Genomic DNA, 26,272 nt, shown 5'->3' with positions numbered 1-26,272 from the left:
CTTCCTACAATTATCTTGGATTCACTTTTGTTTCCCTGGAAATTCTACAAAGGTGGAATGTCAGCTGAGTTATCAACAACACTGCTTATGATTTAAAAAAAAAAAAAAAGTTTTTAAATGTTTCTTAATGGGTACATGCACCTGAACTAGGAAAACTATACACTATAAACGCCCATTGGGAAGGTACACCACCTCTGGGCTTCCCGGAGTGTGGGGTAACTTGTAACCACATGTTCCTATTGCTAGAGCTTGGAAGCTATGCCTATGGGAGAAGTTCCCATCTGAAACATGAGGCGCTCAGGCCAAGGCAGTTCCCACGCCCACATATACAGTCTTGTCTCCACACCCCTGAGCTCTGAGAGGTGTGAGAGCAGTGCGGGGCGGGGTTGGGGGGCAGGGTCACTGCTGCCATCCAATGAAAGAGGCGTGGAAGATACATTAAGGTACTTTAATCATTTGCCACATTTGAAATCAAACGTTAAATCCCTCATCCTTACTGAACATTCCAAATCGGTTTCCACTTGAACTTCTAGACAGGCTGCTACTACAGACAGCTGGACTTCATACTATCATATAGACCTTTCATAGTAAGCTTTTACTATTAAATATTTCTAGTCAGTAAGGATCTATTTATAAAAATACAGGACAAAGTTTTTGACCAATACATAAATTTGTGCATACCTAAAAAATTAGTTCCTATACATTTCTAAAATTGTATGCTATGCAGTTTTCCTGAAAAGATCATTAAAATCTTGACAAACTATAAAGCATCACATTCCTCAAAACCACTTTGGCACTTCGGCTTAGTTTCAAATTATTTTAATATTAATTCTGTTTTTACTAAACTGATTATCTCAACCATTTAAAATGATCTAAAACCAGAATATCAACTGAAGAACAGTCAAAAGACATGGCAACTAAATGTAATACAGACCGCTTGATTAGAACTCAACTGGGGAGGAAAAAAAGCAACGAAGAGTATTACTGGGATAAGCAGGGGAAATTTTAACACAGACTATCTGTAAAATAATAGTACTTGATCACTGTTAAGCTTCCTGAGTGTGATCATCTTACTGCGATATGTAGGGGAAAGCCCCTGTTCTAAGGAGACACATGCTGAGCTGTTAAAGTGAAGGGGGAAGGTCAGGAGGCCAACAACCATCATGGTTCAGCAGAGAAAACAGTCTTGTGTGTGCTGTACCTTTTCTTGCAATTTTTCTTAAGTTTGACATTTTTCAAAGTAAAAACCTGACAGAAGTTGACAAAAGTTAAACAGGCTGCTCTCATTAACAGCCTGCCCTAAAGACTAGCTGACAGGGAGCCAAATCATAACCAGGTCATTTCATGAGCAAAGAAACAGCAAAGAAAGAGATGAATCCTGAGTGTCATGGCCTCAGACTGACTGAGACAAGTCTTCATCAGAAGTCAGGAAGATCTGTCTGCACGAAGTACATGGTCATTTAAGTTGTGGTAAGTTCTTACATAAATTAGCCTAAAAGTGGACCCCACTGACCCCAATGCTTTACTCATTTTCATTATTCCTGTCCTACCAACTCTTAGCATTTTGGGTAAAGTCTAGTAGAAACTGAATCTCCACACAATTAGTAAAGTCACATACCTCAACAAAATCACACAGCTCTTAAAAAAATTCCAATCCATGCCTTTACCAAATCATATACAATTTTAATATCTCCCTAAAGAATTGAGAAAACTTACCCATTTCCCTCAAATGGATCAAGTTTAATCCTGACAACTCAAGGTACTAAATTTTCTGAACTGAAGTTATCTGCTAATTGTAATCCATTTAAATGAAACCAGATCTAATTTTTCTTAAGATCACAAAGTCTTACATGAGATACTAAGCCACAGCCCTGCATGATGCTTGACTAATTCCCTCCACCCCTATATAGCCACAAGAGGGTACTGTTCTATGAAATCGGTAAACAAAAAGCACACAGGTTAGTAACAGCCAGCCTTCTAGCCATAAAATCTATAGGAGACAGAACAGGAGGGAGGGTAATACAGTTAAATCACTTAGGGAGTAACCAGAAAATCAGGCTAAACAAAGTAAAAAGTACATCAGGGGATACCTAAAAAATCAGAAAGGTTGGATCATGTACTAAAAGCCATGCCAGAGATAAACACGTCACGAAAGCAAGTATGCAGATTATTTTAAAAGGCCACGTTCACACTATTTTAATCTAAAATCCTGTACAAATCCTCCTTGACCCAGTGTTACCACTACTAACTGGAATGTCTTACTTATGTGTAGATAAAACAGTAACTCCCTGAAGCTCTGCTTGGCTTTCCTGACACTGAGTGTTTTGTTGTCACACCAAGGCAGCTGCCAGACTCCTCAGTGGAATCCTCTGCAAAGCCAATAATATTTCTGAACCATCTGTGCCTTCAAGGAAAAAAATAAAAATTGTTCCAACTCAAAAGTCTAACCATAAATGGCAAAAATTCTGAAGAAACTCTTCACTGTTTCCTTGTGATCCAACACAAAAGTGTTTTAAAACAGGTTTAAATTAAAAAACAAAAAAAGTCCACCAAGCTTTTAAACTGTCTCCTGTATTTTAATCTACTGGGACTGAAAAAAAAATTAAGAATAAACATTTTAAAACAGTAACAACAAAGGAACTTAATAGTTTGTGAAATGGCTTGTTTTTTCCTTGACCTTTCTTTGGGAGGGCTGGTATTCAGTGATGTGACAGATGCCTTTTATCCTTATCCTAAAAACACTCTCGCCTCCCAACCCTGAACTTCATCCTCTTTGACTGGTCGTGAGGCCTCTCTGCTGTCAGTAACTAAAGATGATAATGAAAGGCCTGGGTGAGAGTCTGCACACCACTGGCCCCAGGACCAAGGGAAGCCGTGTCCACCTCCAGAGGAGCTGGCAAGGAGCCTGTGCACAAGCTTATCAGGCTGAAGGGACGGAGCACTGGTTCTCTCCCGTTACTCAGGAGGCGTCCCGAGGGGAGAAGGGGAACCCTGGCTAACAGGCTGGTCAAAGGGTTATGAGCATTTTTTTTTTTTAATTAATGTATTTATTCTTGGCTGTGCTGGGTCTTCAGCACAGGCTTCTCTCCAGCTGCAGAGCTCGGGGGCTGCTCTCCAGTTGCAGCAAACGGGCTTCTCACTGCAGCAGCATCTCACTGCAGCGGCGTCTCTTGTTGCCGAGGACGAGCTCGCGGGCTCCGGAGCACAGGCTCAGCAGGTGTGGTGCAGTCCCCGACCAGGGACTAGACCCATGTCTCCGGCACTGGCAGGCAGGTTCCTGGCCACTGAACCACCAGGGAAGCCTGCTACTAGCGTTCCGTCACCAGAGGTGCCACACATCCTGCAACACACTGTCCCCGTCCCACCTCTCCCAAAACACCGTCCCACCCAAGCCACTGGTAGGACCCCTCCCTCTACTGAGAGACACATCAAAAAGGGACTGTAGGCAGCATATAAGTTGTTTCCCACTAAAATAACTATCAGTCCATCAATGAGTGGATAAGCAAAATGTGACAACATAATACAAAGGAACATTATTCCACCTTAACAAGGAAGGAAATTCTTACATGTACTACAACATGGATGAACCTGGAGAACATGATGCTAAGTGACATAAACAGTCTCACACACACACACAAAACTGCATGATTCCAGTCATGATGCAGAGCAGTCGAACTCAGAAGCAGAGTAGAATGGTGGTTGTAAGCAGCTGCAGGGAGGGTGGGATGAAGAATTACTGTTTAATGGCTATAAAGTTTCAGTTTTACAAGATGAAAAGAGTTATGAGAATGGAAGTAATGACTGCACAATATTAATAAAATATTTATAATAATACCACTGAACTTAGAGATAGCTAAGATGAAAAATTTCATGTTATGTTCATTTTACCACAATAAAAAAAAAATCAGAAAAAGAAAACTAAAAATAAACCGTTAGGTAAACAGTACATCTTTCCACAGTGATTCTGCCAAATAAGTCAAACCTCATTTGTGTGACAAATTCGGGGAGCTAAAATGCCTTCAAAGGCATCTAGTCCAGGACCCCTCATTTCATAACTGAAGACAACAGGTATTAAATGGCTTACAGAAAATGTTACTACTTTAGAAATTCAGGGACAAATTTGAGACTAGATTCACACCCTTTCAGCTCCTTGTTCTACAATCTATCTAAAGTACACTTGTTTAAAATTTTAAGAGAGAGAGAGTATGAGTATATATTTCTATGTATGTATGTCAGACCTCTATATCCCCATAATCTAGGGTATGTACAAGTTTGTTTTAAACAATACAAAATGGTAGTGATTTTTACTGGTTACCTCATATGAAAAGGTAAGTGCGGTTAACAAAAGAAAATGCATATGAAACCTAAAATATAGTTAACCGTATAAGCAAATGCTTTTTTCCTGACAGTCTGCCTTCTGCTGCCACAATTTGGTATGCATTCTCACCAGTGTTCCTATACTGTTTATATACCACAAAAGTTAAAACCTATAAATTCAGGGGGGATTCCTTTAGGGGGAAAAAAAAAAAAAACTCAATAATAACATGCACAGAAAAAGAAAGACACAAAGTCACAGGTCCTGAAAAGCAAAGCTTGAGGAACACACAATGATCATGACTCATTCGTGCAGTTATGCTATTAAGGAACTAAAAGAGTTTACATGAAGTCTGAGCTCAAATAATCCAAAGGTTGTATTTTTGTGTTTTACCTGGATATTGCAGCCTTTTCCATTATTTCCTGCTGAATGAGTCCAGATGGCTCAATGACATCCAATATAATTATACTCCACAATTTGTCTGATTTTGGCCTTTGCAACACAGCAGACTCATCTTCCACGTGTCTCAACCAAAACTCAAGTGTGTCTTTAGGAAAGTGATTGGCTTCACATATGAGGTCCAGAGTGACACGATGCTGGTCTTTCTCCACAGAACTGTAAGGTTTAACCTGCCCAAGGGTGCCAGCAATCACAGGCAGAACAGAGAAGCCCTCAGACACATCTAACACATACAAAGGCTCAGGGATGCTCCGGTCAACATTACTCAGTCCACTTTCACAGCTCATCTCGTTATTCTGACACTGAGTATCCATGGCCTGACTCAGTTTCTCCGGAGTCAATGAAGACAACACTTTCTTCATTGCCATTTTAAAGCCTTCATGGTATGGGATGTTATTAAGCAAAGCAATTTCTGTAGATTCCAATACACACGTCTGCTCCACATCTGGCTTACTGGTCTGAAGGTTGGCCAGAGCACTACAGAGTTCAGCCTCATTTCCAAAAGACAGCAAGTCTTTATTCCTGGTAAAACTTTTCCCGACCTCCATCTCATGTTCTGAATGGAAGACATTGATACTCTGGATTCTTAAGTAACAATCTTGACAAGACACTTCCATCATCACCTGGTCCCCAGGCTTTATCCAGTAGTCTTTGTAAAACAGGAAAAAAGGGAAAAAAACATGTAATCAATGAATATGAGTATTTATAAGCCCAAGGATCACACAAACACCTCGGTCCTCCCCCCATGTTTTAAACAACTACAGGAAAGACTACATTTATGGACTTAATTACAATTAAGTGAATTAATCTGTCTTTAAAAAAACTAGGGAAATGCCTTCAGCTTTACATAAGGAAAAATTGATGTCTGAAGAGCCAATTAACTTACAGCATAATAGATTCAACAGCTCATTATTCGACCCTAACTAACAGCATTATAGTGCTTTTACTGTAATCACTATGTATCATCAATGACCCCCATAATAGAGGGTAGGGGAAGGACTATAGGAGACTCCCAATCTTCTTTGTTAACGAAGCCAGCAATAACAAAGATAGATGAAATTCAGAAATCAATACCAAACCTCACTTTAGCTTAAAGGGACATTCTTTTCTCTAAGAGAAATTTCTGAAAAAACAAGGCAGCATTCAATAGCACCTTATCAGTAATATTTCTTAACTGTAAGTGTTTAGATATTCTTAAATGTTTAGAAATCTGAAAAGGTAAGGAAGGACTAAGTCCTACAATAAAAACTACATCGTGGACTTCCCTGGTAGTACAGTGGTTAGGAATCTGCCCTCCCATGCAGGGGACACAGGTCCGATCCCTGAACCAGGAAGATTCCACATGCCGCCGGCTCTAAAGTCCACCACTACTGAAGCCCGTGCGTCTAGAGCCTGCGCTCCATCACAAAAGCAGCCACTCAAAGAGAAGCCTGCGCATTGCAGAAAAAGAGGAGCCCCTCTCATCACAACCAGCAATGAGAACCCAGTGCAACCAAAAATAAATAAATAAAAGTAACAATAATAAAAAGACTATATTGTCCATGAGCTTTCACACGTGGTAAAACTTTATAAAGTGTAAACATAATTGCATTTTCTTATCAGCCATAGAGCCCGTTGAAAATACAAGTTGCTATTCTTGTGTTTACACGTTTAAAATATCCTTTCCCTAAGGATTTTTTAAAAAATACCATCTAAGTTACTGAGAGTTAGAATAAACAAACAAAATTTTAAAATGTTACTTATTCAGTGCTAGTCACTATGGTAGGCATTTTACATTCGATATGTCTAATAACTCCTACAACAATCCTGCAAAGTAGACAGCATTGTCACCCCTCACTTTTCTTTTTCTTTCTTAGCACAACCGCAACACAGCTTACAGGATCCTAGTTCCCTGGCCAGGGATTGAAACCGGCGCCCCCACGACAGAAGCTGGGAGTCCTAACCCCTGGACCACCAGGGAATTCCCAGCACCCTTCCATTTTTATAAATCACATAACAAAAGCTCTAAGAAATAACCAGCAAGACCAGCAAAGGAGTATTAGCAAAGATCCGATTTCAAATTTATCTGACTGAGTCTAGAACCATACTCTGCCACAATACTATACTGATTCCATGACTTAACGGGCTTGCCAAATTAGATCCTTGATGGACAGACTATACAGAAGTAAATATTACCTTCCAGTTATAAAACAGTAGAATTTTTCTCTGTAATACAACTGCTGTAAACTATATTGAACCACATCAAATTACTAGTAAAAACTTTCTTTATAAAAAGTTATCTTTGGGACTTTCCCTGGTGGTCCAGTGGCTAAGACTCCACGCTCCCAATGCAGGGGGCCCAGGTTCGATCTCTGTTCAGCGAACTAGATCCCAAATGCCACAACTAAGAGATCCCACATGATAAAAAATATATATATATTTTTACAAAGTAAGTAAATAAAAAGTATCTTTAATATAGGACTTCCCTAGGTAAGTTCATGAATTCATGAACTCTAAACTGCAAGATTTTGTACTTATATGAGTGTGCATATTTTTAGGGCCTGGGGCTCCACAGATGCCGTCAGATTCTGTGAGCAATAAAAAATTTTTGCTCTGTAAGTAATATTTCTCCACTGTGTTCCCAAAAAATGGACTAGCATTTCTCTCATCTACTCATAACAAGAGTAATCAGAGCCGAAAAAATGATTTAATGATACATATTTTTGAATGGTATGCAGCATATTTGTGTTTTAACCTTTTTTTTTTTTTTAATATTGGAGTATAGTTGATTAACAATGTTGTGTTAGTTCCAGGTGTATAACAGTTGTACATATACACGTATCTATTCTTTTTCAAATTCTTTTCCCATTTAGGTTATTACAGAGTGTTCGGCAGCGTTCCCTGTGCACTACAGTGGACCCTTGTTGGTTATCTAGTTTAAATGTAGCAGTGTGTACAGGTCGACTTAAGACTCTCTTCTTAACCATACATATCACTTAAAACTACTTTTAAAAAACAAAGAGAGAAAAAAAAAAAAACAAAGAAAGAGCAAATTTTGAAAGATTTAACCAGTCTCCCTTGACTGGAAACTTCACATTCAATTTTCTGACACTGACTCAAATGCTTAGAGGATTAAGACAACATTTTTTTTTTTTTTTAAAGAAAAACAACAAAAAATTAGACAAGATATACCTGCAAGATCATGAACAGGGTAGACAGCCTGTTCCCAGCATGTTTCCTCACTAGGACTTGTGGATAAACTGTGCTCGTCATCAAGCTGGAGTACAAACCAAACCACAATGGCATCAAGTATGCCTGCCTTAGTGACGGGGATACCAATCTTATCAGGTTTGTTAGTTGCAAGGCTTTTTAATTCCTGATAAAAAGGTAAAAGGAATAAGAGAATTTTAGACATTTAATACATGCATGCCCCAGTATCATATCACTTCTCATTTCTATAAGTTCTCAGCCCCACCCAGAACCCTTAGGGGACCAAAATCACAGCACACCTATAACCATCTAAGCATACTGAATGGGAAGATGTGATATACAGTATATGGTAGGGAATACCGCGAGTCATTACAATGAGGCAGATACATACTACTGATGTAGAAAAAGTCCACGACATACTGTTGAATGAAGGCAGCAAGTGGTGAAGCAAGAGGGATTATTCTGTTCTAAAAAATGTGTGTGTGCATTCGTATGTGTGTGTGTGTGTGTGTGTGCAGATTAGAAAAGCAAGTCTGAAAAGATATATTTCAAGCTGGTGACCTGGGGAAAGAAGGACCCAGATTTTAAAAAGGAAGATACATACTTTTTCTTCTTCCTTTTTAATGTATTACTTGAAAATGTTAAACAGGCAGATATTACTTTCAAATTTAAGGACTTAATGTGTTTTTTGGGGGGCTGTTGCGGAGAAGAAACATTAAAATATTGGAACAATGTTGGTGAACACGTGGAGATTTGGGGAGCAGGATGCTCTTGGAGACGGCACGGAAGCCCTGTTCGCCTTCGCTCACCCCTATCCCTAAGCATCTCCTCATGTGACTGTCCCCAAGTTACATCCCTGTCTAATAAGCCTAATAAGTAAAAAGGGTAATAAGTAATGCTTAAGAGCCTAATAAGTAACATGCTTCCCTGATTTTGTGAGCCACTCTAGTAAATCAATAGAACTCAGATCATTGGAACTTAACAATTTATGGATTATCACTTAGTAAAGAATCCACCTGCAATGCAGGAGATGCCAGTTGGGGAGAAGTCAATTCCTGGGTTGGGAAGTTCCACCGGAGAAGGGATAGGCTACCCACTCCAGTATTCTTGGGCTTCCCCTGTGGCTCAGCTGATAAAGAATCTGCCTGCAATGCGGGAGACCTGGGTTCGATCCCTGGGTTGGGAAGATCCCCTGAAAAAGGGAACGGCTATCCACTCCAGTAGAGAATTTCATGGACCGTATAGTCCATGGGGCCACAAAGAGTCAGACATGAGTGAGTGACTTTCACTCACTTTGAAGCACAGATGTTAACCTGGGTTTGTGTCTGGAGACTGAGGAGGGGTGGGGGAAGGGGTAAGGACCGAGGAAGGGAGGTGTGTAGTCATGCAGGGATGAGGACTTAAAAGAACAAAAAAAATTGTAATACTGCTGTATCAGAAAACAAATGCTGGCAAAGCTCAGCCTCAGCAATGCCAAAGTATTAATTTAGTTCCAAATCACCTCAAAACAAAACAAAAAAACCTATTAACAATTAATAGGGGAAAGCTTTTATTAAATTATAAAGATCTTAGGTGAAAATGACACTCACAAAGTCTTCTGTCCCCTGGCAAGTTTCATCTCAAAATCTTAACGTACTTAAGGTTAATATACTTAAACATTTAGCCTTACTTAGAGATCACCAGAGAAGGACTCGATGTAACTTTCTCAAACTCCTTGAGCTCTTTCTCTGCTCAGTGCAGGCCCACGCACACACAGATACATTAGGATGATGCCAGCTTCCTGGTTTGCCCAAGACTGTTTCTCAGGAACCTCTCAGTCCTGCGCAAGCCAAGACGGCTGGTCACCCTAACACCCAGACAACCTAGAGATCTGAGTTATGTTTCATGTCAAGGAAAACTGTTAATCTGAAATGAAAGAGAAATGCTGGAAGATCTAGGTTATAATTCCTGCCCTTGCATTCATATCGGGGGGGTGGGGAGGAATTAACGTAACAGCACAAGGATAATTATAACTGTATTGCAATGCTGTTTTAAGAGCAACCTCAGGACTTCCTTGATGTTACAGTGGATAAGAATCCACCTGCCAATGCAGGGGAAACGGGTTTGATCCCTGGTCTGGGAAGATCCCACATGCCGTGGGACAACTAAGCTCTCACGCGGCAACTGCTGAAGTCCACAAGTCCTAGGGCCTGTGCTCCGCAACAAGAGAGGACACTGCGATGAGAAGCCCCTGCTCTGCAACAGAGTGACCTTCACTCGTCACAACTGGAAAAAGTCCAGGCGCAGCAACAAAGACCCAGTACAACCAAAAAGAAATAAATAAGCGAGCCACCTAAGAATACACGTGAAAGCACCAGGTACGTTGCACAGTCCCAAAACCTTTGGGATTTTTTCCCTCTGTATTTAAAAGTAAAGTAATTAGCCTCCAACTAATAAAAATAAATGAAAAATAAATAAATAAATGTTTTAAAATAAAAAGTTTATAAAACTTAAAAAAAAATAAAAGTAAAGCAAATAATCATTTTCCCTACACACAGTAAGTGGAATCCCATGCATACTCCTAAGACTGTCCTATGTATTAACTATTTTAAACAATGCATGAAATTTAATGCTTAAAACCAATAACTAAATATTTATTTTTACCTGAAGATTGTTGAAATCTACTGTCATAATTTCAAAGCACTCTGTCAAAGCCAAATATCCTCCAGGAACTCGACTCATCTTCTCGGTTGTATAAGGTTCAATTGTTTCTTCTCCATCTACAGAAGAATAAGCTGGGCTCTGAAACTTCACATTAGTTGGCAAACAGATTCCAGCAACGTCCTTAACACCCACCCTGGTGAGAAGGGGAATGAGAGAGGAAAGGGAAAAAGATGAGTTGGTTTGTTTTTTTTTCTTTTTTTTTTAAAGAATCAAGTAACACTGTCTAATATTGAATCCAGCAAAAATAAGCACAAAAATGCAATAAAACATCATAGACAAAGATTTCTTAAACACATTAACATACACAATCACTAACTATAAACGAAAACAAATAATAGGTGTATGCTAAAATTAAGAACTCCCCTCATCAAAAGATATCCAGGAAGAATGTTAAAGGCAAGCCACTGAGTAAAAGACATTTGTAATACATCTACTCAACAAAGGACAAATATCCAAAATATATTTCTTAATGCCCACAATAAAAGAAATCCAAAAATGGGCAAAAGACTCGGACACTTCACAAAAGAACAAATAGCCAATATGAAAAGTCAGTCGTGAGGGAAATGAAGTTAAAGCCACGCTACACAACCACCAGAATGGGGAAAATAAACAGTCCATATCAAGTATTGAAAAGTATACAAGCTTGTATACTACTGGTAGGAATATAAAATTAAAAAGACCACTTTGGAAGAGTTTCATAGTTCCTATTCAGGCTGAACATGACTATTCTAGATTCACTCTTAATATGGGAACCTCAAGGTGTCTGACATTTGCACTTCCAGAAACATGGCCAAGGGAAATTCATACACACAACCACCAAAAGAATGTTTAAGAATGTTTATAGCTGTGCTATAAACACAATACTCCCCAAACTGGATATGACCTAAACATCCATCAACAGCAAAATGGAGGAATGCATTGTGGTGTATTCATCAGACAGGCATATTCCGCAGCAATGAAAATCAACAAACCACACACAAGAACACAGACATGTTGAAATAAGGAAGGCAAGCATGAGACTTCATACTGTATGATACCATTTGTGTGAAATTCAAAACAGGCAAAATAATCTATGGTGTCAGAAGTCAAGACAGTAGACACTCTTGGGGGTGTGGGGCGCTGGTAACTGGAAGGGGTTTCTTCCTAAGGACCTGGTAGGTTGGGGGTGGGGTTCTGGACCTTGATCTGAGCACTGGTACATAGTGTATCAACTTCTTGAATCCATCATAAATGTATGGTTTCTGTGCTTGCTGTAACAATGTTTGATGTCAATAAAAATTTACACTGGAAAAAACACTTGATGAGCATTTTAGAAACACCATCTTGTAACAGGAAACACTTCAACCTCCTCTCATACACACTCATTTATTAGCCTGTCTGTCTTTACAGGGCTTTATACAGTCTACTTTTAGAAATTATTTTCTTATATTCTAAAAAGATGGACTATCAAATGGAAGTATTAATGAGTTTAACCATAATTAAATTAGAAATCACAAGTTACAGAAACAAAAAGAATGTGACAAGTTCCCTTTCAATTTCTTACCTAGTACATGAACATAAACTTACTGTCAAAACTTCAAACAATGTAGTAAAAAGTGAAAGTCCACCTTCATAGCATCCATTTCCTCCCTGTGAGAAGTTTGATGTGTGTGCCCTCTCACCTTTTTCTTTCCGTGTAATCATATGTATGTATGTTGCTCAGACCCACTATACTTATTTTCCTCTGCTCTTAACTCTTTATTTTGAAAATGATTTCAAATGTATAGAAAGGCTTCCAGTGTGGTCTAAAGAACTCTCACATCCTTTAATCATCAAGTTTTTAATAGTCTACCACATTATTTGTACCATATTCTCTCTCTCTCCACATATACTCTTTCTTCTGAACCATTTGAGAGAAAATTGCATTCATCATACCCATTTATCCTTTCACAGATATACTTCAGTGTATCTTTATTATAAACAAAAGGATATTTTCTTAGTCATAACACATCAAATGCAGTATTATTTCATCTTCATACTAGAATATAGTTTATATTCTGTATTTAGTAACTGAATCAATAAATCAAAACTGTCTTGTATAATTTCCCCCCTGCTCCCAATACAGGATCATGGTTTCAATTTAGCTGTCCTATCCTTTAAATCTCTTCAATTTTTGTTTCTCATAATGCGGACAATTTTATTTTGTTTTGGTCATACCATGTTGCTTGCAGGATCTTAGTTCCATTTATTAATCTATTTGTTATAAGTAGGGATTTATGGATTCTTACTTTATTCAATGGAACTGCCCTTATATATCTTGGTGCTTAAAATGTCCAAGATTTGGCCAGCGGGAGACACTTCCAAACATGCTCCTGTGACCTTTAATCACCCACATCATTTTCTTCAGCAGTTCCTTAAATTTCTGACCCAAGTTATTTCACAGTCATCTTCAGTCTGTTCTGCCCTAGTCTGGGAAGCAGCCATTTCTTCAAGGAGTTACAATTCCCCGTGGTGAGGAATGGTATTCAAAAGCCAAGATTTCAGGGCCATGTATGCTCACTGCTCCTAGAATTATGGCTTCTTTTTCACTAATCGTCATTAACTTCTTTCCCTCTCTACATATGCACCTTAACTGTTTCCTTTAAAGTACTGCACCGGAAAAAAAAAATAAAGTACTGCACTGGGTGAATGCTTCATCAGATGCTTTTTGGTTTTTCCAATTACAGTGTTATAGTAAGCATCCCTGTACACATTTATTAGGACAAATTATCAGAAGTAGAAACATTACATAAAAGACTATACACACCTTTAGTTTTGTTAGATATCACCAAATTGAGCTACTAAAATGTTGCACCAAAAGGGTATACATTTTCCCCATATCTATGAGAAAATAGGCTTCCCTAGTGGCTCAGTGGTAAAGAATGCATCTGCCAATGCAGGAGACCCAGGTTCAATGTCTGGGCCAGGAAGATCCCCTGGAGAAGGGAATGGTAACCCACTCCAGTATTCTTGTCTGGGAAATCCCACGAACAAGGAACCTGGTGGGCTACAGTTCATGGGGTCTCAAAAAGTCGGACACAATTTAGCAACTAAACAACAACATGAGAAAGTAGGATATTATCTCTTTCGTTGGCCCCACTGTGTGGCTTGCAGGATCTCACTTTCCCAACCAGGGATCAAACCTGGGGCCTTGGCAGTGAAAGTGTGGCGTCCCAACCACTGGGCCACCAGGGAATTCCCCTTATCAATCATTTTTAATGTTTCAGAATGTAAACAGTTAAAAATGTTATCCTATTAATTTCCATTTCTCTCATTAATAGACAATTGCAAATATGTTTCAGTTCAGTTCAGTCGCTCAGTCCTGTCTGACTCTTTGCAACCCCATGGACTGCAGCACGCCAGGCCTCCCTGTCCATCACCAACTCCCGGAGTTCACCCAAACTCATGTCCATTGAGTCAGTGATGCCATCCAACCATCTCATCCTCTGTCGTCCCTTTCTCCTCCTGCCCTCAATCTTTCCCAGCAACAGGGTCTTTTCAAATGAATCAGCTCTTCACATCAGGTGGCCAAAGTACTGGAGTTTCAGCTTCAACATCATTCCTTCCAGTGAACACTCAGGATTGATCACCTTTAGGACGCACTGGCTGATCTCCTTGCAGTCCAAGGGACTCTCAAGAGTCTTCTCCAACTTAACTTTATTCTAAAAGTTGGAAATTTTACCTCAGCTGTCATCTGCCTTTTAACTTTATACTGTCTTTCACCAGATATTCAATTTTCTTTTAATGTGTTAAATTTGTCCATCTTTTATGGCTTCTAGATTCTCCCTCTGTTTTGCTTTGGAAAGCCTTCACCACTTAATGAATTTTTTACACTTAGATACTTAATTCATTTTGGAATCAAAAGTAAAGATCTAACTTTAACCATTTGAAGGACAGGGAGGCTGGTGTGCTGCAGTCCAAGGAGTTGCAAAGAGTCAGACACGACTGAGCACCTGAAGAACAACAATTTTACCCAAGTGAAGCACTTCATCTCCATTTACTGAACAGTTTATCCTTTCTCCACTCATATGAAATACCTCATCTGTATCACATACTAAATCCCTATAAATTCAAAGGTGTATCTAGAGTCTTTATTGTGTTACACTGATCTGTTTTTTCTATTTCTGCATCAATAAATTACTGTTTTTTATTTCTAGTTTTTATATCTAATAAACCAAGTTTCTTAAAACCTAAAACCTCTAAACTCTGGGAACTGCAACACTAGGAAACTACTTTTAAGAAATCATGAAGCACATCTATTAACATGAAGAGGCTCACTAGAGCTAATATATTTACTGATATTTTAATAGATTTACTGATACTGATCATTTTTACTGAAGCAAAATGAAATTTATACACACACACATTTACTTACACAGAGCTGACAACCAACTATCTCACTCTAATTCAGCCAATCTGCTGGCAAAGGCCACTTTCTGGTTAGTGCCTGTGCCTGACCAATCACTAACTACTTTACTTATCACCCTGTAACATACACTGAGGAGTGTAAGGAGGAATATACTATGAAGATGAGCAGTAGTTATCTACCAGTGAGGCGCTCAGGATGATTTTTATTTTCTTCTTTCAATCACCAGTATTTCCTAAAATATTTATGTGTTACATTTACTACTACTGAGTTATCAGATGGAGGGCCTCCTTAAAAAGTCCTGAAACAATATGGATCAACACTTCAGCAAAATAAAAAATTCATTAATGTTCAAAAAAAAGAACCAAGAAGTTTTTATAACTAAAAAAAATTTTCACCTGTATCACACTGCATAAATCTCAGAATCTCGAGGGTACTAAGATCCTGAAATTTCATCCCATGCACCAATAAAACATTATAATATCAACAGTTATTAAGAACAGAAAACTGGGAGAAATAAAATTATTTTCACACGGAAATTTTTATTTCACTCTAAAATTAGTTTGAACTTAGTATTTTTCTCATGAATTTATCACACATCAAAAGGATACTATGTTGTATCAAAATTAAATTCTCCACTAGAAAACTGAAAGCTGATTGTTAATCCAAGAGTCTTATTTTTGAAGAAAGTTTTAAAGACAAAAAAAAAAAAGCAAAAATAAAATTAAGACTGGAATAAATATCATGAATTTTAAGGTCAGAAGATAATACATTCTCATCCGAAAGTCCACTAAATAACCTTTTAAGTATAGGCAACTCCTCAAAATTACTGAAATATTTTTTAATATTTACTGTTTAAATAATCACTTACCTATGATGTCTTCTTATCTCTGCACATTCTACTGCCATCCCAAATATAACAGCACTTGCTGGTATAACTTTCCCATATTTTTCACAATTACCATTTTCACCTTTGGTCTAAAAATATAACAGTAAAAATTATATTCTGCTACTTTGATGTCAACATATTTTTGTCAAAATATGTGTGTATGATGGCAAGCTATGAAAATTTATAAGAAAGCTTAGAAAAACAATAGTTAATGATAAGCAGATTAAGTTTTTTTTCCTTTAAAAGTTTATTTCCATTTATATATATATATGAATGTATGTGTATAAGTATACATATATCATATATATGTGTGTGTGTGTGTGAATATACATATAAATTTTTTTCTTTTTTTAAGTACTAGTAAGAAGAAAGGGAGGGAGGGAGGTGGGAGCTAGAAGCCTCTAATTTGCACACAAGAAAAGATCTTTGGGTATGGCTTTAATGAAGAGGCCAAAATCACCATTACCTACTTGAAAAACAAACTGCCCTTTTTTCAACCTTTCATTAGCTATTTTAAATCCAAATAATTTTCTGTAAGTAGTCAATTCTTATTACATGTTAAAATCCTTTCTTTCATAATACATATATCAATATATACATGAAAGCTACAGTTTATGGGCCACAGTAGAGGATTTCAATGTAAAATACAACTTGGCAATTATAAGAGTCAGTTCTGTCCAGCCTAGGTCCAAGTGGTACCTTAAAATCATACCACACCAGTTACCCACTACATTCCCTTTTGGTAAATTTGCCAAATATACAGTATGAGCAGTGAAGCTTTACAGCTCAAAATACTTCCATTTCTCAACCTCACTCAAGAATTCCAGAGTCAATCCCTTCATCACATAACCTCAATTCCTAAGAACTCCTGCCTGTATACCCCACTTGGGCACACAAGAATACACTGCACTATGTTATTAAACATATTTTGTTCACACAGATTTCTTGCCAGCTATATAGTATGTACCTCAATAGTGGGACGCATCTCCTATTGCTTTGCAACTACGCTAGGGGCTCAATGAACCATCTACTGAATAATGAATTCTTAATCAAATTTAAGTGTTTTCATGCTGCTTACCTTTGGCTGCAAAAGTAAATGCTCCCATGCATGAATCAAACTCTCCACAATTCCTTCTCCAAATAAACCTGCATCGACAGTTTCTGTTACAACTAGGGACACTCTATAGAATGATTTTTTAAAGATATATGTAAGTAAAATATCATGCTATTTATGTAAAAGATGTCAAAGCTGAGAGAAGGAAGAATATATTATAGACACAGCACAAATATAAAATTTTCTCGTACATTTCATGTTTAACATCTACCCTTGAATCCTAAGGAACTCTAATGTTGCTCCAAGGCTCCTCTGTTCTCCACTGGCAGCTTCCTGGCGGGGACAGTAGGGGTCACAGACAAACTTCACTTGACCTGCTGCCTCCTGGGTTATTCTTTCATTGCCTAGACCCTAAGGATTGGTTCATATCCGTTACTTTTACCAGTCCCGCTCCTTAACCCTGAGTAACTGGACATCCATCCCCAATGTTCTATACAAATACTTCCTACCATCAGTGACTCCCCTACAGTGCAGGAGAGAGCCTCCCCTCCAAACCCTTCCCCCACTTCCATTACCCATGTTTACCTCTCATATGTTGACTGTCCCCCTCCTGTCGCCTCTCGTGCTTTACCCACACCTGGAGTTTTCACCAAAGCCTAACCCGCAGAGTTCTGGTCTCTCTCTATTCTTTCTAGAAAATCTCACCCAAAAACACACCCAAAAAAAGTTTCTCCCTTCATTGAACTTCTTTAGTACTCACTGACAATATCATTCATTTCTGTAGTTACAAGAAAAAGATATTTTCAAGCAGAGCCTCTGGAGAAGGAAATGGCAACCCATTCCAGTATTCTTGCCTAAGAAATCCCAAGGAGAGGGGACCCTGGCAGGCTACAGTCCACAGGGTTGCAAAGAGTTGGACATGACTTAGTGACTAGACAACAACAGATTATTATTATTATAAACCATATCTCTTCATTCAAAGCCAATACATCCTTTCTATAGAACTATGTGTGAGAAAAAAGTGGATTAAGGTAATGTAACTTTGACTCACACTATGTACTGAATTGGGTACCAACCAAAAGTCACACTGAAGTGCTAACTCCCAGTGTGACTGTATTTGGAGATAGATCTTTACGAGGTTAATTAAGGTTCAATGAGGTCATAAGAGTGAAGTCCTAATCTGATGGGACCTGTGTCCTAATAAAAGTGGAGGTGATCAAAGCACTGATCTCTCTCTCCTCGCGGGCACAGAGGAAAGGCCATGTAAGGACACAACAGGACGACCATCTGTAAAGCCAGCAAGAGAGCTCCTGCCGGAAACCAAATCTGCCAGCACCCATGATCATGGACTTTCAGCCTCCAGAGCTGTGAGAAGATAAACGTCTGTAATTCCAGCCACTCTGTGGGATTTTGTTAACGGCAGCCTGATCAGACTAAGACAGTTGAGGACACTATTTCTATAAAATGTATTTAATATCTGCCTCAACAATCTAACAGGACTTCTTTCATGAAAACAAACCTAGAGACAATTGAAAAGCATAACTATCGTGTAAATTTAAATATTCTTATACATATACGGAAGAAGACTTTTCAAAATCATAGTCCCATGGATGACAGAGTACAAAAAAGCCCTGTTTCAATGTGAACTGAATTTAAGTAAGACGAAAAGAGAGACTGCCCAGGGGAGGTAGTAACACAAGTGCTACACAGAGAAAAGTGTATCTAAAAACGATAGTTTGTTGGACCAGACGATTTTTAAATCCCCTCTAGCTCTAAAATTCCATCCCCTTGTGATATGGATCAAAATGAATTAACACTAAGAAGTTGAGACTTATGACATAATATTCAAAGCATTTGAAGAGGGGAAGTCAAAATATGTTGACAGCTGATGCTTCCAAAGCTTTCATTTTAGCCAAGAATATTACTACCGAATGGGATTAAGTCCATCAAGCTTAATCTACTCACGCATTACGTTTACAATTTTTAAATAGCTATGTACCATAGGAGGCATGATCCATTTTCACGACCAGAATACCAGAATGAACAAAGATAAAGTAACTTGCTAAAGCTGACGTTTATTGATTAAATCCCTTGCTGCATATTTTTCTCAAGATCTTCAAATCTTCTTTGTCAAGAATATGACATTATGAAAATTCATCTTATGCTGAACTATCCTATATCTGTACCTTCACAATATAAAGGTTTCAGCATTTCTATTTGGACTAGAAGCTAGAAATGTGACTATCTTAATTCTTAAGAAGTAAAACAGTGGATTATAAACAGTAAAATTAGTTCATGGCGTAATACCTTTCAGGAATGTGTTTTGGAATTTTTATGTCAAGCGACTTCATGTGTAAGAGTTTGATCCCTTCTTCCATCTTGTTTGCTGCCACTACATCACAGGCAAGTTCATACATGGTCTTGGATAACTCACAGGCATAGACAGAATGTGCTCCAGCTTTCCTAGCAAACATGCTACAGGGGGAAAAAGTGTTCCATCAAAAAAATTTCTTTTCAAATTTCAGTGAAATTATGAAACACGGGGTTTTCCTTTTATTCTTTACCACAACCATTATTTACTCTGCATTTGAAAAAACGAACTAATATTCTAGCCAAGAAACAAATCAGACAATAAATCGTAACATCCACCTTACTAAGACAACTGTCATGCAGAAGGCTAATAGCTTTTAAAAACTAGACTCAACCAGAATGTTAATGTAAAACCTACTTGTAAAAGCATTATGCAAAATTTCAATGATAACTCCAAATGTTTCTTGATGGCTATGTCAAGTTCTTAATAAAGAAAAAGTTATAGTGAAAATGACAATAATAATAGCTGCATGAATAATCTTAACAAGATTATGAGAAATAAATTAATCTCTATTTTTAAATTTCACTGTCAAAATTTTCGACATTTGATAAAATCTTTAATTTACATTAGTATACATGTATATGTAATTAAAACACAATTCCAACAAACCTAAGTATTCCAGTTCCTGCTCCAATATCCAAAACACTTTTGGAGCCCGAACACACCGCCTTTTGGATTGCTGCGTTATAAATCGTGTTCCTTTTGGTGTCATTAAGCATGATAAAGTGCCAGCGTTCCACCAACCAGTTTGCAACACGATAAAAATTCTCCTTTGCATCATTGAAATCAGGGTTGAGCTTCACTGCTTTATGAAAATACCCAGCTGCTTCATCTCTAAAGCCCATTCTAGAATGAAAAATGACAAATGAAACATTCAACTATACACTGTTAATGCCTTGGTTCATGTCACTCATCTAGCCTGAGAACACCCCCCTCCAGCACCCCAAATCCTACCCAACACAAGTGCCATCTCCTTGGGAAGCCTTCAGTGAGGACTGCGAGTCTCATTTACTTCTTTCCTTTCTGAATCCCTATTATATTTATGCATTCCAGGACACTAACAAGGGCCTGACTATGAAATAACTACTTTACTATTGTATAGTAGAAGCTCTCCTAGTCATCTTCCATTTAAACAACTTTCTAGAACACCAGGTTTCTAAAAACCACTTCCACTGTAAAAGATACTAATGCCTATGGCTAGCAGGTGTCTCTCTGCTGTGCCTTCAACTGAGCAGAATGGTCATCAAGAGTTAGCATATTTGCAGCCAGACCAATTTACACTTGTTACTAGAATTATACATTTTGTTGTACTTGTTACAAAAATTATATATTTTAATTAAAAATAACAGAAACCAAGTGAATATGACTGCAAAAAGAGAGTCATTGTGTCTGAAGAAAAAAAATCAAAGGTGAGTCACCCAAAAATTACTACTGAATTATATATGAGCAAATCAATAACAAAAGACGGAAGGAAAAAAACTTCTCAAACCACCTTGCTTCTTAAACCATCTAAAAACTCCCTCTCTTTGTAAAATAGCTACCCACCCGTAGGCCAGCACACTTGTACTGCACAGGGTTAGCTGCTGTGTAGCTCCCACACCAGATTTCAGAGCCATCAGAGTGGCCCATGCTCTCCTCAACAAGTGAGATACCTGACCACGTGCTTGGATTTACGCAAACTGCTATTCAGGTTTCTAAATGTTCACTCACAATTTCTATTCCTATACCTCTCTGTTACTGATGGGTGATTTATGCACCACACCAGCGTATGGTCCACATGATGAAGAGAACTGAGCCGGCAGAACCCTTCCATACTCATGCTTCTTTGCAAGCAGCTCTAAGCATCCCACGAATTTTAGAGAAACAGAATCAGACTATTCATTTTGGGTATGGTATAAGCAAAAAAAAAACAAAACATTGTAGAACCCAAAGAGTGAATGGCACTCTTAGGAAAGGAAATGCCAAGTTTCCAGGAAGTTCTGGAGAACAGGTTTACAAGAAGGTTCCCCAGCAAGGGACCTCAGTGACTTCTCTGCCACCCTGGCAATCAGGCTATGTCCTCTCCAACAAGGTCTGTATATCTCAGTCCAGGGAAAGGAACTCTTTCATGGATACCTGATCTCGGCCCCAAGGGCAGCAGCTATTACACAGTATATGATGTAAAATTATTATATATTGTATCTACTACTCCTACATGCTTCTGAGTTCTCTTTACTTCTCACTAGCCAACTCTCTAGTCTGATCCCTTTAAAGTTAATAATTCTTTGTAGTAAACTTTCCCTGCTCAAATTACTGTACTACACATTTATCCAATCCAGACAGATCCAGAATAATTCTGAACTTGTAATACTGAAACCAACGCACACCTGAAGAGATGCTCCCCCATACTGTTGCAAATCACTTCATCATCAGGAAACAGTTCCAAGGCTTGCTCATAGCAGCCAAGTAGGTCTTGTGTTCTACTGAGAGCATCAAGTTCTTCAGCCCATCTGAAGAGCGTATACTGAAAAGTTTCCTTCACAAAAGAGAACAGTAAATTAGTCAATAACATAAATGATGAAAGAATACTCAACACAACTTGAAGAGTCCACAGAAAATAAAACTTAATGACAATTGAAAATTACCTTAAGTCTTATTTGGCTTTAATAGGCCTGTTTACTGAATAAACAAATGCATAAATGAGTAAATTTTATCACCTACATGGTAGTAAAAGGCAAAATTAAGACAGTTTGACATTCATCCCCAAGGCATCACCTACACTGATGGATGCAACATCTATATGTCAAATCAAGACCCTCTCTTCTGAACCTCAGGCCCATAATTACCGCTCCCTAGTAGTCATCTCAACCAGGGACTGCACCCTTACCCAATCTCAGACTCAGCTCAACCCAAACATTTCCTGACCAGTGCGCAGAGAAGAGCACTGAACAACAATCCTGTTCCTATCCTGACAGAGGCCTCACAGAGAGAAATTCAACATACAATTTTGAAAAAAATTCAAAGTGTTCTAAACTGAACTCGTAACATTCTTCTCACAAAGGTTAAGGTACCACCCAACCTCAGACTGTGAAGTCACCTTATAATGCTACCTTAACTCCATAACAATTAATTTCAAACCCAGAAAATTCTCTCTCATTATCGTTAAATCTGTCACCTCTCCCCGCGTTGTGGGGGCCTTTCACTCATACTTCATGCCTCTTTGCACCCAATACAATGTGGGCCTTGTGACCACTTGCTGCTGCTGCTGCTAAGTCGCTCAGTTGCGTCCGACTCTGTTCGACCCCATAGACGGCAGCCCACCAGGCTCCTCCGTCCCTGGGATTCTCCAGGCAAGAACACTGGAGTGGGTTGCCATTTCCTTCTCCAATGCATGAAAGTGAAAAGTGAAAGGGAAGTCACTCAGTCGTGTCCGACTCTTAGCAACCCCATGGACTGCAGCCCACCAGGCGCCTCCGTCCATGGGATTTTCCAGGCAAGAGGATTGGAGCGGGGTGCCATTGCCTTCTCCAGTGACCACTTGCTAGACAACAGCAATTGCCTTCCCACAGTCACCCTCACTCCCGTCGCATCTCCCTCCCAACATTCTCCACGCTGCAACCCAGTGTAGACAGAGCAGCCTGCAGTCATTCCAGCTTTATCACGGACAACATTTATATCATCTTCCCATATTTTCTACAGGAGAGTTAAACCTGAAACAGAATTTTAATGGAATTCACTAGAGAGACAAGGATAGGATGAAGATTCTAGGGTGTGGGAGAAAAAAAAAACACAGATTACATGAAATGGATTGGGGAATTTATAGGTAAGGAGCTTGGCGTGGCTGAAGTGTGAGGATGGGAAGTAGAAGGAAATAAGACTAAAGAAATAGGTCTTTCACAGAGGCCCTTGAAAAGAAATATGGGACTTTGTTTTGCAGGAAATAGAGTTAGTTACTTAACCCTACTGAACATCAGGAATTGAAATACAAACTTTATATATATTTTTAATACACACCGTCCCTGTTTTACAAGAGGAAACTAAGGAGCAAAGAACTGAGGGAAAAGCATTTGGATGGATCCATTATTCTATGTCTGCCTACCTAGAAGAGCAAACTCAATCTCAAGGTAACACTTTCTCCTCCTTGAGGCTAGCTGGTCCTGGAATTTACACTAAGTTTTTGTGAACTATAAATATCTATACAAAATTGACATCTATTGGGAAGAAGTCGGGGATTCTGGGATCCTATCCAAAATATCAACAGTCTTGAGGTTGAGAAACCTTCCATGAAATAAAGCAAAGTAGCTTCAGGTTGAAAACTGAATGCAAAATTAAGCTAAATCATTTTTTGAAATTCTTCTAAAGTAACCTGAAAAAAAAAAAAGTACAGAACTTCAACAGAGTAACTCTCACAAATAATCTAATAACTGAAACTTAAAGAATGCATCACCAAATGATTACTTCAGGCTAATTCCAAATTTAATTCAGCGTTGTTTCCACAACAGTAGAGAGACAAGTGCAAATGCCCTGGGGCAGGAACTTGCTAGAATTAGATACAGGACGTGACAGAAGATCACTGAAGGCCTCATGTGCAATATAACCTTTGGAATTTGAATGAAGTGCAAGTTTTGAAATGGACGAATGACACCATTCAGCTTCTGTTATGAAAAGCTCACGTTGGCTGTGTTGCAGAAGACAGTCTAGTTTCTCGAGCCAAAGCGAACTGCAAAAGTCAACAAGGGATGATTGAGGCTTGAATCAGGCTAGTAAAAAAGAAGGTGGTGAAAAGGAATACGATTCTGGATGTACATTTCGAGGGTCAGCAAAAGATATTTTCTAACAGGCTGGTTGCGGTTGCGAATAAAACAGTCAACGGTGAACAATAAACATTAATAACAACCACTAGGCACTTACAGTCCACACTCACTCCTCCAACTACCTAAGTATTAATTTACTTATACGAGAACAGAGGCTCGACCTGCGCAGAAGGGCCCTCCTCACCTTCACATCGTCTTTCAGCTCCGGCGCCAGGCTGAGCACGAGAAGGTAGTGGGCATAGGCGGTGCCGAAGTCCTGGGAACCCAGGCAATGCTCTGCGCTCTGCAACGACCGCGACACCAGCTCGTCCCGCCCAGCTGCCCCGGCGCCACTCCCGGCGCCCCGGCGGGGCCTGGGCCGCGAGTTCGGCATGACAGAGTCACCGGCAGAAATCTGCGCCAGTATCACCAACGGGAAGATGCCCTGGTAAACGGAAGGAGCAAACAGCCTCGCTGACACCACTTCCACGTAACTAACCGGAGCGCCAGAACCTGCACAGGTAACCTATTCCCTGGCCACCACAAGTTCGCCCACCTTCGCCAGGCAGAAGCCCCGCCCCTTCCCGGGGGGGCGGGTCCCATTGGCTGGCGGCGCCCGCTGCGCGAACGTCGGCACGCCCGACGTGAGCACGTCGGCGCCCCCCCACCCCATTTAGGCGATAAGGCGTCCACCGCGCGTGCGCTTAGGAGACCTTCCTTAAAGACTTCTTTCTTGTTTGGGCGTTTGACAATAAACAATAATAGCTTTCTCCCTCTTTCCTGACTTCAGGAATCTGTGACCTCAGCTGGGACACCTAAACTCGGCCGCCCCAACCAAGCCGAAGCTGCACCCGCCCGCGAGGGAGGTGATATGTATGAGGAGAGATGGTCAGGCAGTTGTGGTGATGTGTAAGCCCTTTGGGTCGTGATCACTAGATCTCCAAGTGGCGAAAGTGGAAAGAACTCGGAGATAGCAGAAGCACACCAAATGGGGTCGAGGAAATGCTTTCACCGACGTTTTAAAAATCATCCTCACAGATCATGCACATCTTACAGACTGAGAGGGATATCCTGAGATGGTACTTGCCCAGGAAAATCACACACAGGCACGGTTCAAATTCGAGTCCCTGACTTCCTGTTCCGTTTTCTCGAAGACGAACTTAGGATTTATCTCAACTCTTCGAGGTTATCACTACTGTATACTGGTTACGTTATTACATTTAAAAATTTTTCTGCATTCAAGTGTGGACCCTAAGGGGTAAATTCAGAACTTTTAAATCCGAGGGGGTCAGTTCACTTCAGTTCCGTCGCTCAGGCGTGTCCGACTCTTTGCAACCCCATGGACTGCAGCACGCCAGGCCTCCCTGTCCATCACCAACGCCCGGAGCCTACTCACTCATCTCTATCATGTAGGTGATGCCATCCGACCATCTCATCCTCTGTCGTCCCCTTCTCCCTCTGCCTTCAATCTTTCCCAGCATCAGGGTCTTCAATGAGTCAGTTCTCTGCATCAGGTGGCCAAAGTATTGGAGTTTAAGCTTCAGCATCAGTCCTTTCAATGAATATTCAGAACTGATTTCCTTTAGGATTGACTGGTTTGCTCTCCTTGTAGTCCAAGGATCTCTCAAGAGTCTTCTCCAACACCACAGTTCAAAAGCGTCAATTCTTCCATGCTCAGCTTTCTTTATAGTCCAACTTCCATATCCTTCCTAAACGGAGGGGGTGATGCATAGGAATTACAGCTGAAAAAAGCCATTCTTTTCCCTAGTTTCATACACCCAGATAGTGAATGTTTACTTAAGGAACAAAAAAGGGGGAGCATTTTGCATGTCAAACTGACAGACTTTGGGGACTCCAGTGCTCAGAAATGCATCATTTACATGCCTTTTTGCCTTCTCTTTTGACCTGGTTATCTGAACCACCCTTCCTTACAGCACTCAGGTAAATTCTAATCAGTTCTTCAAAATCCAGATCACTAGATTGTGGCCTGCTGCGGTAGCCAGAAAATTCCTCAAGGACAGGATTATTTTTAATAATTTTTTAACTCTGCACCTGGCAGAGTCTGGCTCAAAGTAAGCAATTAGATTTTTAAAAATTTTAGTGGAAACTACATCACCCCACTCGGTTTTGCAGCTT

The 26,272-nt window shown here is 39.5% G+C and overlaps 1 protein-coding gene across 1 annotated transcript in view; it reads right to left on the bottom strand.

The window, feature by feature from the left end:
* Window positions 1–24,743, bottom strand: part of PRMT9 (protein arginine methyltransferase 9) — a 29,321-nt gene extending 4,578 nt beyond the window's left edge. Inside the window, exons 1-9 of the mRNA XM_043484912.1 lie at window positions 24,342–24,743; window positions 21,731–21,879; window positions 19,974–20,210; window positions 19,301–19,468; window positions 17,018–17,120; window positions 15,922–16,028; window positions 10,607–10,799; window positions 7,946–8,129; window positions 4,709–5,423 (exon numbers count right to left, since the gene is read on the bottom strand). Coding sequence (XP_043340847.1) covers window positions 4,709–5,423; window positions 7,946–8,129; window positions 10,607–10,799; window positions 15,922–16,028; window positions 17,018–17,120; window positions 19,301–19,468; window positions 19,974–20,210; window positions 21,731–21,879; window positions 24,342–24,530 — 2,045 coding nt within the window. The 5' untranslated portion in view covers window positions 24,531–24,743. The remainder of the gene's footprint in view (window positions 1–4,708; window positions 5,424–7,945; window positions 8,130–10,606; window positions 10,800–15,921; window positions 16,029–17,017; window positions 17,121–19,300; window positions 19,469–19,973; window positions 20,211–21,730; window positions 21,880–24,341) is intronic.
* Window positions 24,744–26,272: the final 1,529 nt, after the last annotated feature.

The sequence above is a fragment of the Cervus canadensis genome, chromosome 1 (assembly GCF_019320065.1).
Source record: "Cervus canadensis isolate Bull #8, Minnesota chromosome 1, ASM1932006v1, whole genome shotgun sequence".
NCBI classification, from domain to species: domain Eukaryota; kingdom Metazoa; phylum Chordata; class Mammalia; order Artiodactyla; family Cervidae; genus Cervus; species Cervus canadensis.
Note: the sequence above shows the minus strand (reverse complement) of the source record. Positions and strands in the feature narration are given on the sequence as shown.